Source organism: Manis javanica, chromosome 4 (assembly GCF_040802235.1).
Source record: "Manis javanica isolate MJ-LG chromosome 4, MJ_LKY, whole genome shotgun sequence".
NCBI lineage: Eukaryota > Metazoa > Chordata > Mammalia > Pholidota > Manidae > Manis > Manis javanica.
Window position 1 is genome coordinate 147,126,658 of NC_133159.1, and position 12,288 is coordinate 147,138,945.

At 35.2% G+C, this 12,288-nt stretch overlaps 2 protein-coding genes across 4 annotated transcripts in view; one reads left to right on the plus strand and one right to left on the minus strand.

Moving 5' to 3' along the window:
* Positions 1-358: 358 nt before the first annotated feature.
* RNFT1 (ring finger protein, transmembrane 1) lies at positions 359-10,470 on the plus strand. 2 transcript variants are annotated; one of them, XM_017666934.3, is made up of 9 exons: positions 359-531; positions 1,316-1,763; positions 1,957-2,033; positions 3,118-3,218; positions 4,602-4,755; positions 5,373-5,531; positions 6,138-6,203; positions 8,894-8,995; positions 9,613-10,470. In XM_017666934.3, exons 2-9 carry the CDS (start codon positions 1,367-1,369, stop codon positions 9,745-9,747), a joined length of 1,191 nt encoding a protein of 396 aa, XP_017522423.1. In that variant the 5' UTR covers positions 359-531; positions 1,316-1,366; the 3' UTR covers positions 9,748-10,470. The 2 variants fall into 2 exon arrangements, with proteins under 2 accessions (XP_017522423.1, XP_017522422.1); XM_017666933.3 differs by having other exon boundaries at positions 361-531; positions 1,313-1,763.
* The window catches only part of RPS6KB1 (ribosomal protein S6 kinase B1), a 40,771-nt gene continuing 35,783 nt past the window's right edge, over positions 7,301-12,288 (minus strand). Inside the window, exons 15-16 of one of the 2 annotated variants that reach the window (XR_012130643.1) lie at positions 8,698-8,824; positions 7,517-7,652 (exon numbers count right to left, since the gene is read on the minus strand). Coding sequence is in view for 1 of the 2 variants with exons in the window: in XM_073235315.1 (XP_073091416.1) it covers positions 7,436-7,652 (217 nt within the window). In the remaining variant the exon portion in view is untranslated. Of the gene's footprint in view, positions 7,653-8,697; positions 8,825-12,288 lie in introns of both variants that reach the window. The other variant, XM_073235315.1, reaches the window with a different exon arrangement.

The window sequence follows — 12,288 nt, forward strand, 5'->3', positions numbered from 1 at the left end:
AGAGCGCTAAGCAGGACCAGGGCAATGGGCAACCTTCGGAGAGGAGGAGGCTCCCGGGACCCTAAAGACCAGCTGCGGGCGGGACTAGTACAGTCCACTTCAAGCCCCTCCTCCGACGGCAGGTTCTCCAAATCAAAACTTTTTTATCTCAAAAAGCCAGATCTCCGAGGCGTGTAGCGGATTACACATGTACGTGCACCAACGTGACGGTGGATATTTGTTCCACGCAGGCGCCTTCAGGCAGTCCTGAGGCGCTGCCAGTCCCCTCCACAGGCGAACGCGCCTCGCGCCCGCTCCGCACCTGGCAGCAGTCCGCGGCTCTGCGCGTCGCGCGGGGGCGGGCCCGCGGCGGACGGGACGCGCGCGCGTGAGGACGTCGGGGAGCGGGCGCGCCGCCGCCGCCGCCGCGCTGGCCGGAGTTACCGGTAGTGGGGTTTGAGGGCGATGTCCCTCGTCGAAGGCCTCGACGCAGCTTCTCCCACCCCTCCTGCAGTCTCTGCCGGGTCCTTCGTCCACTCCTCGTCATGAGAGGTCAGGCCTGGGGAAACGGGCGGAGGAGGCGAGGGGCCGCGGCAAATGGGCTTCGGGGAGAGTAACTGAGGCACTAGGAACTCGAACATGGGGAAAACTCTGTCCTGGGGATCCCGGAAGAGTTGTTTGCGTTTACTTTTCTTACTTGCTTTTTTCTCCCTTTCTTGATCTTGCATGGAGGGAAGTGGGAAGGTTGTGTTTTCATTTACGGAAAAGACACTGAAACTACCCCGTCCAATGTTGGTTGAGAAAATAAATAGCACCCGTGGCGTCGGAGTATCGGTGAAAGCCTTAGTAAAAAGGCTGTACCGTCTTAGAGTAACAGGAAAAAAAAAACAAACCTAGGAATGAAATAGAATGACCCAGAACATGTCCTGACGTTACCCCGAGCTTTCTTCTCCAGAAATGGCAGTCTGGGATACTGGGATAAGGCTCTGCGTTTCGTCAGCTGAGGTTACGACTCATATCCCTGAAGGCTGCCCACGCTGGTCATTTAGGGCTCCTTCCCTGCCGGTGCTCTTTCCTGACGACTCCCTCCAGCCCACACACACCCCGGTGGTGGCGTTCTTAACGGGTAGACCATGGAACTATCCTTACTCAGACTGTAGTCACCTAGAAATTGCACGGTGACTCCCCAAATCTCCCAATTTTGAAAATATTTAGGTAGCATTCTTTTTGGGAATGAGGTACCTTTCCTTTAGTGAATAAAGGATTCCTAGTGAGCAATATATTGCCTGGATTTAACTGTTCATTAGAGTATTTTCTGTTCTTTGATTTTTAGCAGACAGAGCCCTGAAGCAAAGAAATCTGGATCACAGAAAAATATTCAAGGGTCATGCAAGCCAACTGTAGCCAACTGCACAGTTCTCCAGGAGCTGTAGGCAGTGAGGATACCTCAGCCTCCCAGTGTGTCCATACAAGATTGATAGAAGGTTGTCTTCATTCTGGAGATGTTCATATCCAGATAAACACCATACCTAAAGAATGTGCTGAAAATCCAAGCTCCAGAAATATGAGATCAGCTCTCCATAGCTGTACCCATGGATGTGTACATAGTCGCTTACGGAGTCACTCCCACAGCGAAGCAAGGCAGCCTGATGATACTGCCATGGAGTCTGGAGATCATGGTAGTAGTGCCTTCTCAGAATTCCAGTATCTCTTCAAGTGGTTGCAAAGGAGTCTTCCATATATTTTGATTCTGTGTGTCAAACTTGTTATGCAGCATGTAACAGGTATGGTATAATAAAACTTCGAATTCATTACTAAATTCAGTTAATTTTATTATTAGTAATAAGTCTAACACCTTTGTGTTTCAGTTACTTATTTTCTATTAGGTTTTAAAATTGTGTTTCTTTAAATTCATGTCACTGGTTAGCTCTTTCATTTTTTTTCTCTTTCAATTAACTGGAACTTATCTTCTAACAGGAATTTCTCTTGGAATTGGGCTGCTTACAACTTTTATGTATGCAAACAAAAGCATTGTAAATCAGGTTTTCCTAAGAGTAAGTATAACAAACAACTAAAAAATCATTAAGTATTTCTCTCTGTAGAATTACTCAATTTTGAGACTAAAAGGAATTTAGTTTGATAAATTTAAATAGATATATTGTACTATTAATGATACATTACATTTTGTTATCTAAATGACCTGAAATAAGTGATTTGTCCTAATGCTGAATTGTTTCACTTTATATTCCTTGCATGTTGGGTTACTCATAGAAACCTAGATAACAGTATTAAAAAAGTTTAGAAAGCACTCTTGGATCTGATTTGTCAAGTGCCCTCATGTTTTAGGAGTTAATTTGACCATACTGCGTAATGTAATCATCATTAAAAATTTTAGCTGTTGCACTATAAAAATTTTAAATAATTAAAATGTACATTGAATAAAGTGATATTGAACTATTTAAATCTCTTATTTAAAGAAAAACTAAGTTTTTACATAACAAATTATAAAAGTTCTATTCATACAAATGATTGGAAAAATAGGATTACTTCATGAAATTTCACCTTCAAGCAACTTTAAAGGTTGTGCTATGTAAAGGGTCATGCATTCTGACCTGGAAATTTATTCTAACCATAAAAATTTAATTCAGGGTTTAAAAGTAGTGAAACTTATAATTGAAGTAGTACTTAAAACCTAATTTTAAAAGTGAGATTTAAAACGAATTACCATATTAAATTCTTACTGACTTGTCTGAGAATTTAAAAAATTAGGCTTATAAACCCTGATAACTGAATTGCATTTTTAAGAATTCTGTTTTGTCAGGCAAAAAAAAAAGGGAGCTGGAGGGTAGAGTCTCTGGTTGGTTCCTTTAGTCAGCATGTAGATTTGGCTTCTTTGAAATATGTTTTTATTCTATGAAGAGACACTTTAAAAATTTGTTTAAATATGAATTGTTTTGTTCACTAAAATAGAATGTGATGATGTACAACTTAACAGATACCTATATTTTCATTAAGATTAATTAATCTATTAAAATGTTCTAGGTTTAATAAGTTAGCCATTAAAGTAAAATGGTTTAATGATACTTAAAATTCTGGCAAAATTCAAAGTAACAAATTATAAAATTGTTTATTTTTCAGGAAAGGTGCTCAAAGATTCAGTGTGCTTGGTTACTGGTATTCTTAGCAGGATCTTCTGTTCTTTTATATTACACCTTTCATTCTCAGTCACTTTATTACAGGTAATTAGAGGTCCAAGTACACAGTCACATTTTTTAATGTAATATATATATTCCATTGCACTTAGCATTTATCTTATTTGCACATAGTTATCTTTCAGTTCAATTTTTACCTGTCCATCTTTCCAAGATTGAGAGCTCTATAGCAGCTGCTCAATAAATAATTTTTGGTACTTAAAATGTTTACTTATATATTCAGTATTTATTTATTAAATGCCATTAGGTTGTTGGTCGTGGTTATTTATTTTGACAAATTGTATTTATTTAAGATGTACAACATGATGTGTGATATATGTATATACATTGTGAAATGATTACCACAATCAAGCTAATTAACATTGTCCTCACCTCCCTTACTTTTTTGTGTGTGTATGGTGAGAACATATGATCTTTGTTTTTAGAAGTAGGATTTGCTAAAGGATGATAGTTGATAAATTCCCATGTCTGATGGAAGTGTTCTGAATTTTTGGCTTTAATCAGATAATTAAAAGTCCTGGTTTCAGTCGAGTTGAAGAGATGTGGATCACTTTGGGATACAGTTTGCAGGTGGAGCCAGTACCACTCAGATTGGATTGGGTGGGTAGGAAGGGGAGAAGAATCATGGATGACACCTGGGTTTTTAGTCTAATAACTGGCTGGATGGTGATGCCATTTACTGGGCCAGAAAAGACTGGGAAAGGAATTGGTTTTGAGGGGAAAATCATTAATTTTGTTTTGAACATTAAGTTTGAGAGGCCACGTAGAACTGTTAAGAAAGTTCTACTGATAATAGATATGTGTCATGAGCTCAGAGTAGAGTTTAGGGCTATAAATTTCAATGTTATCAGTAAATAACATATAGTTGATATTTTAAAACCCTAGGATAAGTCAAGTCTACCAGGGAAAGAAGTATAGACAAGAGAAGAGGGCCCAGGAATTGGCATACCCACAATTAGTCAAAGGAACCATCGGTCACATAGAACAACTAGGAGAGTGTGGTGTCGGAAGTCTAGAAAGAAATATCAGGGACGGAAGAAGGGAAAAGAGAAGTGACCTATGGATTTAGCAAGATGGAGGGAGTTGGTGATCTTGACGAAAGCAATTCAGTGGAAATTAGGGGGTGGATTCTAATGGGACTTGGTTTAAAAATGGCAGATGTCTAGTATTAGTGAATATTTTAGATTGTAGGCTAGAAAGGCATCAACCATGATAAGCTAGAAAGACTTTTCTTTAGTCTATGAAGGGAAGACTTGAAATTCAAACATTTAAAGTGTCTTTAAGCAAAATTATCTTCCATTCACTTTACATTATCTCTAATTACACATCAAATTAAAGTAACACATAGCAAATTTAAAACCCCTATAAAAACTTGACAAGTTACTCTGGTAACTTTTTTTCTCTTGGTAGCTTAATATTTTTAAATCCAACTTTGGACAGTTCAAGCTTCTGGGAAGTACTTTGGATTGTTGGAATTACAGACTTCATTCTGAAATTCCTCTTCATGGGCTTAAAATGCCTTATTTTATTGGTGCCTTCCTTCATCATGCCTTTTAAGTTCAAGGTAAGAAACTAACATGTTTTATTGGAATGATGTTAGCAAACCACATTAATGCTATTTAGTCTTCATTTAAATTACTCCTTTTATAATTTTTCAGTTTGCTAAATAACTGAATTTTAATTATCTCAGACTGGCAACAGTTCGTTCAAAGACTTGAACCTAAATATTAATCTATTCCAATAAAATAAGAATTACATGTTTTAGACTTATATAAAAATCAGGCCCCACATCATGTATAGAAAAAATATTTAGATTTGTACTTCTCCAGATAGTTGATAATTTATAACTGACTGTATGCAGTTATTCAGTTTTTCCCATATTCAATAAAAATTTGAAATTTCTGTATTCAATAAAAACATGTTTTACTTGTAGTATACATAAAACATTTCCACTGTTACTCTTTAGAAATTTTCTGAAAACAAACCACTCAGTGACTAATAATATGAGTACCAGGTTGAGGTTGTTAGTCATAATCATTACCATTATGAAGATTAATTTTATAGTTATTTGTGTTATTGTGTCATATACGCACGATGTTCTTAGTCCAGTATGAAGTATTTGTGCTATGTATCTAAGTAGCTTGGGTAGCTATATTTGTTTTCTTCTTCCTTCCTTTTTAGGGTTACTGGTATATGTTTTTAGAAGAATTATGTCAATACTACCGAGCTTTTGTTCCTGTACCAGTTTGGTTTCGTTACCTTATAGGCTATGGAGAGTTTGGTAATGTAACTAGATGGAGTCTTGGGATATTGCTGGCTTTACTCTACCTCATATTAAAAGTAGGTAATGTTCTAAACCTTGTCCTTGTATAATTCATGTAATGATCAGATTTCACATAATACAGCTTTTCAACTGTTTCATAGTTTATATTCATATCAGTGTGAAATAATAGCAATAGCAAATTCTGTATCTACTTAGAAATGGAAATATTTATCTTTATCTTAATTCTGTGGTTCTCTGATTACTGGGGGAGTGGACCTCCACATAGCATGGATTATCTAAGATGGGAGGAGCGGTGACAAGTAGAATAGAACAATTCCCATCCCAAGCAGTAGCATCTATCATACACATAATTCTCAAATTATGAGAATGTGTGACCAGGTAAAACTGCCTTGTCTTTGAATTAGTTTGTATTTGCCTTGACCAAATTTGAATTCTAGATATTCAGATGTACTTTATTTTGGTTAAGAATTGATTGAAACCTATAAATTGCATAAAATATTCCATAATTGGACTTTAAATATATTTGGAATGAAGTGGTTAGTTGTGATATGCAATGAGCATTAAATTAATACCAGTATTTGATAGTGTGGGATTTTAGCTTTGATCTCTCGGTTTAGCAGCTAGGAGTCTTCAAATTAATGAGTTCTCTTATCTTCTTTCAGCTTTTGGACTTTTTTAGACATCTAAGAACTTTCCGACAGGCTTTGCGAATATTTTTTACACAACCAGTAAGTACTTTTTATCAGTTAAGAAAAAATACTTACCTTTCTTCCTTCATTATAAAAAATTTTTAGTACAGCAGTTTTACAAGTGTGGATTTCATAATTACATGATTTTTAAAAAAACTTTTTTAGTACTTTGGCACTTGGGCTATTATAATGATTTAGAAATTTTATTTCTATCAGTTTCTTGACTTGCCCATTGACAACCACCTGATAGCTGATGCAGTGCAATGTATTTGTTTGCTTCTTACGCCTTGAAATCACTTGACACTCTTAAGGGTTTATAAACATTTCTTAAAAATCTTTTCATGAACTTTTGTTCCTCTTCCTTTTTAAATCCACAAATGGTAGCTGTATGTTATTTCCATTAATTCCTTATTCAGCTTCTATGAAAATGCTTCAGCTGCAATTTATTGTGTATATAAAAAAAGCTCATTGCCAAAAATCATGTCCCTTAAATTTTTCTTATTTTTTTTTTTGGTTTGAATATAACGTTTAATGTTAAGATACAGCAGATTAGCAGCGTTGGTACAAAACTAAGGTTCAATTCTAGTCAATGAGTTACAGCCTAGGCACCTGGATAAAATATTGGCCCTGCCACCCAGAGTCCTCTAAGACCCTCTCCTTGGCACCAGCTAAGTTTCTAGCCCTGATGTCTGTTACTCAGAGGCTGGGGTAGAAATCTACGAGTGAATCAGAGCCTGGCTCTAGTCATCACAGCAGGTCGGAGTTTCAAGGTATGCCTGAGGAAAGTGGGGACAGAACTGGACACGGGAACCTGGGTTGCTGCATTTTCTTACTGGAAAAATTTCCCCACCAACACACAAGTTGGAGGCATGGAATTTAACAACAGAGACTCCAGTGTCAGTTGTAAATTTGATTATGCGATTCTACTGATGTTACAAATTTGCAGATAAAGGGTGTCAGGCTTGTTTGCTATTTAGTAGCCTCAAAGGTTCTTAGTACTTAGATGTAGACACCAGATTTCAGATGGATCCTCAACTTTGTAGTCTACTAAGGTACTGAAACAATTATTTGGTTGGGGGGATCTGACCGAAAAGAATGCCAGCCTAATGTATTTTTTTTTTTAAGTAAGTATTATATCCAAACTACATGGCCAGGGCACCCTTTCTCTAAGATAGTAATGTAGAAACAAGTTTTGCTGTATTCTATTCAGACTTTCTTTAGACAAGATACAATAAAATTGAGTTCAGCTTTGGTCGAGTTTATTCAGATGATTATGTAAGTATCAGCCACTTTACTATAATTAATCTAGTAAGGCTTGTGCTGAAATACTTGGATATTCTTTCTCTTTGAGGCACAGAAAGAATATCACATGCATTGATCCTTTGATTTATTCCCGAGTGTCTCATGTCCTGGACATGTATATACAGGTTCTTGAACTTTGTCAGGGAAATGGCAGTGATCATCAGGTTGTCTTCATCTGAAGGGAGTCTGCAAAATGCCAGACAAGAGTGCTATTTTAAAAGCTTGTCAGCATAAGTATCTGAAATGTTTTCTGCTAATTAACATTTTCCTAAAGGGAAATGTTCCTTCATCAAGGAACCAAGATCTCCACCATTATCCCAATTTGTTTCTACAATCTAACATTACCAGTCTCAAAAAACTTGATTTTTAATATTTTTACTAAATACTTTTCCTCTTGAGTTTGATTTTGTTAACCCTCAATATTTAGTACAAGTTTAGATCATAGCTTTAGGTTGTTGAGTCAAGTCATACTTTGCTCTCATTTCCAAAACTGAATTTGGGTGTTCCCTTTAGCCACCGTTTCCCCCATCATTTGTAATATTTTGTCACATCTAGTTAATGACTAAATTCTACAGAATCTGGTGAGGAAGTTATTGAGATGTTTAAGAGATAAGAAACTTCTTTTTTAGGACTATGGAAGAAAAGGAAATTCAAAGAACTGCATTATTAGTCAGATAGTTTTGACAGATAACTCCACCAGTGATGTTTTGCAATGTTGTGTTGCAAAATTTTACCATCCTTTCTTAGTACTAAATGCTGTGACTATTGTGATAATTAAGGATAATTAAAATTATTATTAGATTTAGAGGCAAGACACTGTTCAGTGGTCCCCAAACCTTCACACTGAATTTACCAGAAGTTTCATAGATTCCTGGGTCACATCCCAGTATGTTTGGATCTGTTGAACCAATCTGCAGTGTGGAGCACAGAAAATCTATTTTTAAAGCAGTCTTTCCAAGATGAGTTACATTTCGCCAACCAAGCTATGAATTGACTTTTTTGAACCACTGCTGTAGGTATAAGTGGACTCACTTTGGCAATATGGGATCACATTATACATGAATATAGGTTTTATAATACTTATACATGAATATAGGTTTATAATACTTATTTTTTGGATTGTTTAATCTCTTAAGCCACTTGATTTTGTGTGGAATTTGAAGCTTTATTATTTGGGAATCCAGTGAATCTAACACTCTTCCAAGATCTTATGTATTATTTAAGAGTTTACCTTGATGCATGCAGTCCATCAAGACATGGTTCTGCATTATGTGGTTCAGCTATGAAATGTCTGTATCCTTCAGAGAATTTTTTCAATTGCCTAGTTCCAGAGAGATTTAAGAAATACAGCATATCACCTGTATATTTGAAGAACAGGAAAGAAAGAAACTCATAAACAAACAGAGTTCATAACTTCTTATTTTCAGAGTTATGGAGTGGCTGCCAGCAAGAGACAGTGTTCAGATGTGGATGATACTTGTTCAATATGTCAAGCTCAATTTCAAAAGCCAATTCTTCTCAACTGTCAGGTAACTGTATTTTTAAGCAACCTAAGTATAACACTTCTTTGTGACTCACAAAAGTTACATTTCTGTTATTTTAGGAAAAAAGTACAATATTTGGCACATACTATTGATTTCTTATTTCTGATAAGGGGTTTGGTAGATCAGCTAAATCTTGTCCTTTATGTTCTAATGATTTTTATGCAGAGGACTTTATGAAGGAGAAAAATAATTCAAATGGCAGATTAGATACCAAAGTGACTGGAAACAGGCTACTTTTAATAAATGCATACTCGTTTTAGTAATAAAGCATGTCACTAGATTGTGTAAAGCCCTTTCCTATATTTTATGGCAGTTACTCTCAAAGACTTTATTAAGTCATTATTGTACTTGATTTTAAATAAGATAGCTTGTATTTTATTAAAAGTGGTTAAGTGGATAGTAGACTCAAAAGAACACTAGTGTTCCATGTGGCACTGATACTGCCCTTTGTGTTCTAGAACATCATACTGTTTGCTCATTTGTAAAATGAAGAGATCATTGCTCTCCAAAATCCCTTTTAGCTCTAAAGAGTGATTCTCTGCAATGTGATTAAAGTTAAAATGTTAGCAAATATAAAAACCTAGTTCTTAATTCCCTTACAGCATATATTTTGTGAAGAGTGCATTACGTTATGGTTCAACAGAGAGAAAACATGTCCACTGTGCAGAACTGTGATTTCAGACCATATAAACAAATGGAAAGATGGAGCCACTTCATCGCACCTCCAAATATATTAAGTTGTGTAAACTGTTAAGGCCAGAAACACTAATTGGATTTGGTTACAGTGAGTATACTATAAAGACGTCAGCATCAGTCCTCACAGCTTGAAGGAAAATGTTTCTGAATGGTTTTAGAATATTATAATACTTCAGTGTGTATCCTGATTTATCAAAAGATTAACTGAAAGAACCCTGTGTTTTAAAAAATATGTAAGTAATGTTCAACCTAATGCATATAGAAATCTATTTGACAGGTGATGGCAATGTTAAATTGTAAATGTGTTTTCTTGTTAATGTTACCAAAACAGCAAGTGGATAACTAGAATTAGTGATTTTAAAGGAACTCAGGTATTCTTCCCTGACATTATTTTCCAAAATAAGAATATTTTTCATAGTATTTTCAGATATACATTATCTGAATTTCCTTTAAAATTGACTTTTGTAATTCCCATTCTAAAAATTCGTAAAAGTTTCATAAAATTTGTATTTTTAAATGAAAGTTCTAAATGCTATATTTTACCTATGTCATATTTTTTAAAAGAAGATCAATTACTGAGGATATATTTTAATATTATATTATTCTTTGTTGTATGTTTAGCAGTTGCTGAGAATAGATGACTTAAATTCACTTTGTGGACATCTCATACAATCCTGCTGTCAGCCAGCATTCATGATCTTGCTTTTTTTATATAGTGCCAGGGACTATCTTGAATTATTAAAATAATTTACATGGATTACAAACAGCTGGCTTCACTGATGATTTGAATAGTGTGACAAGTAAGACCAACTCAAACTCTTAAAAAATAATTTCCCTTACAACTAGTCTTCTCCAGAAGTTTTGGTGTCTTATGCTTGAATCACCATTACTTGGGAGATTAAAGCTTGCACTCAGAGGAGACCAAAAGCTTCGGACAGTGTGCTCTTTGCCTCCAGATACATGTGCAGGGTGGTGGAAAAAAGAATGCAGTCACTTTCTCACCTTGAAACCTCTAAGGGGAATCAAGATCTACAACAGACATCTGAAGGGCTGGTTATATCGAAGTTTATAAGTATAAGGCCTATGCCCATTTTTTCTTTTACCATGGGTCAGTTTGCACAAGGAAAACGTAGTGGGAAAGAGAAATGGAGAGACTGAAATTTGCAGTGTTGGTAAAACAAAGGCTATTAACAGCATACAGATTAGTAAGGATAGTGCCCAACCAGCCACAGCTTAAGTTACTTTAATGCCTATAAGGCCACTGAAATGAACAAAAGAACATTAGATAGCCTCCAACTTATTGTAAGTACAATTGTTTATATTCATTCAGTGATGATCTATTTAACTCTTTTATTTATTTTGAGAACCACTGCAAATATTGCACAAGCTTACTTGGCCTTAAATCACCTTCCTGACTTTGTAGGGAGCCTACAGTTAAGTATAGAGCAGGAGATAGGTAAGGCAAATTAGGAAGAGAATTTGGGTGTGAAAGACATGCTGACTTTTTGTTAAAATCAGAACAGCACCTTACTAAATGGTTTACTTTAGCCCTATTATAATACCTACTTAGCCTATGGCTATACAGACAGCTTTGTTTCTTAATATGATTTAAAAACAAAGGTGGTCCATGTTAAACAGTGGGATTTTTCTGTTCTGTTTAATGAAGAAAGCAGTTCATTATGAATTTAAAAGGAGGAAAATACAGTAGGAAAGCTATGCCATCCACTAATAATGCTGATGAACTAATTAGAAGTATTTATAATTTCACCTCAAAAACAGAAATAGATCTTTAACCCATTTATTCTGTGAATCCAGATCACACCCTCTGAAAGACTGTTTTATGAATATTAAGAGTCACTATAATGTTTCATAAAAAAGTAAAGCCAGTTTGAGAATGTCTATAGAGAAATAATCTTGGTAAGTGTGGAGGAATTTAAATAGCTTATACAAAACACCAATCTTACACTAGATATATTGAGACATTAGTTAAAAACAGATTTGTGCATTACATTGTGCATACACATCAAATAATCAAATGCAGTTAACAAGACAAAGTCTTCCTAGTGTTTTTACATGAAGCTATTTTTTTCACATAACTTCAAAATTGAATTTTTTTTTAAGTAACCTATTCGACAGAACTTGGAAATTACAGATATGTAACATCTAATATATAAATTCAGTACTAACACTTGTTATAAATTTAAGTAGCTTCGCTTTCTCAGCAGAGAACAGTTTCTAACAACTGTCATTCCTCACATATATAAGTAGTTTATTAAATATGAGAAGCTGAACACATTTGGCATGTTAATGAAAAACATTATTGAAACCATTTGTGCACCTGATTGATATCTTGTCTTGGAATTTTAAAAAAATCACGTCTATTTTATATTCATTCAAATTTGCATTTAATTTTCTATTTACATTCATTCAATCTGAAATCAAATACTTAATACAGTAAACTAAATACAAGATGAAAAGCAGAAAAGGTGTTACCCTCATAGCACTCCTAATAAGGCAGCTGAAGAATTAATTTACTCTGATAGATACAAAGCCAACTTGGGACAGGGAAAAAATAATAGTTT

Excerpts from the sequence above, each read along its gene's own strand:
- RNFT1 (XM_017666934.3), top strand. The coding sequence starts at position 1,367 with ATGCAAGCCAACTGTAGCCAACTGCACAGTTCTCCAGGAGCTGTAGGC. Across the intron at positions 4,756-5,372 it reads TCATGCCTTTTAAGTTCAAG|GGTTACTGGTATATGTTTTT; the intron begins GTAAGAAACTAA and ends CTTCCTTTTTAG. Across the intron at positions 5,532-6,137 it reads TACTCTACCTCATATTAAAA|CTTTTGGACTTTTTTAGACA; the intron begins GTAGGTAATGTT and ends ATCTTCTTTCAG.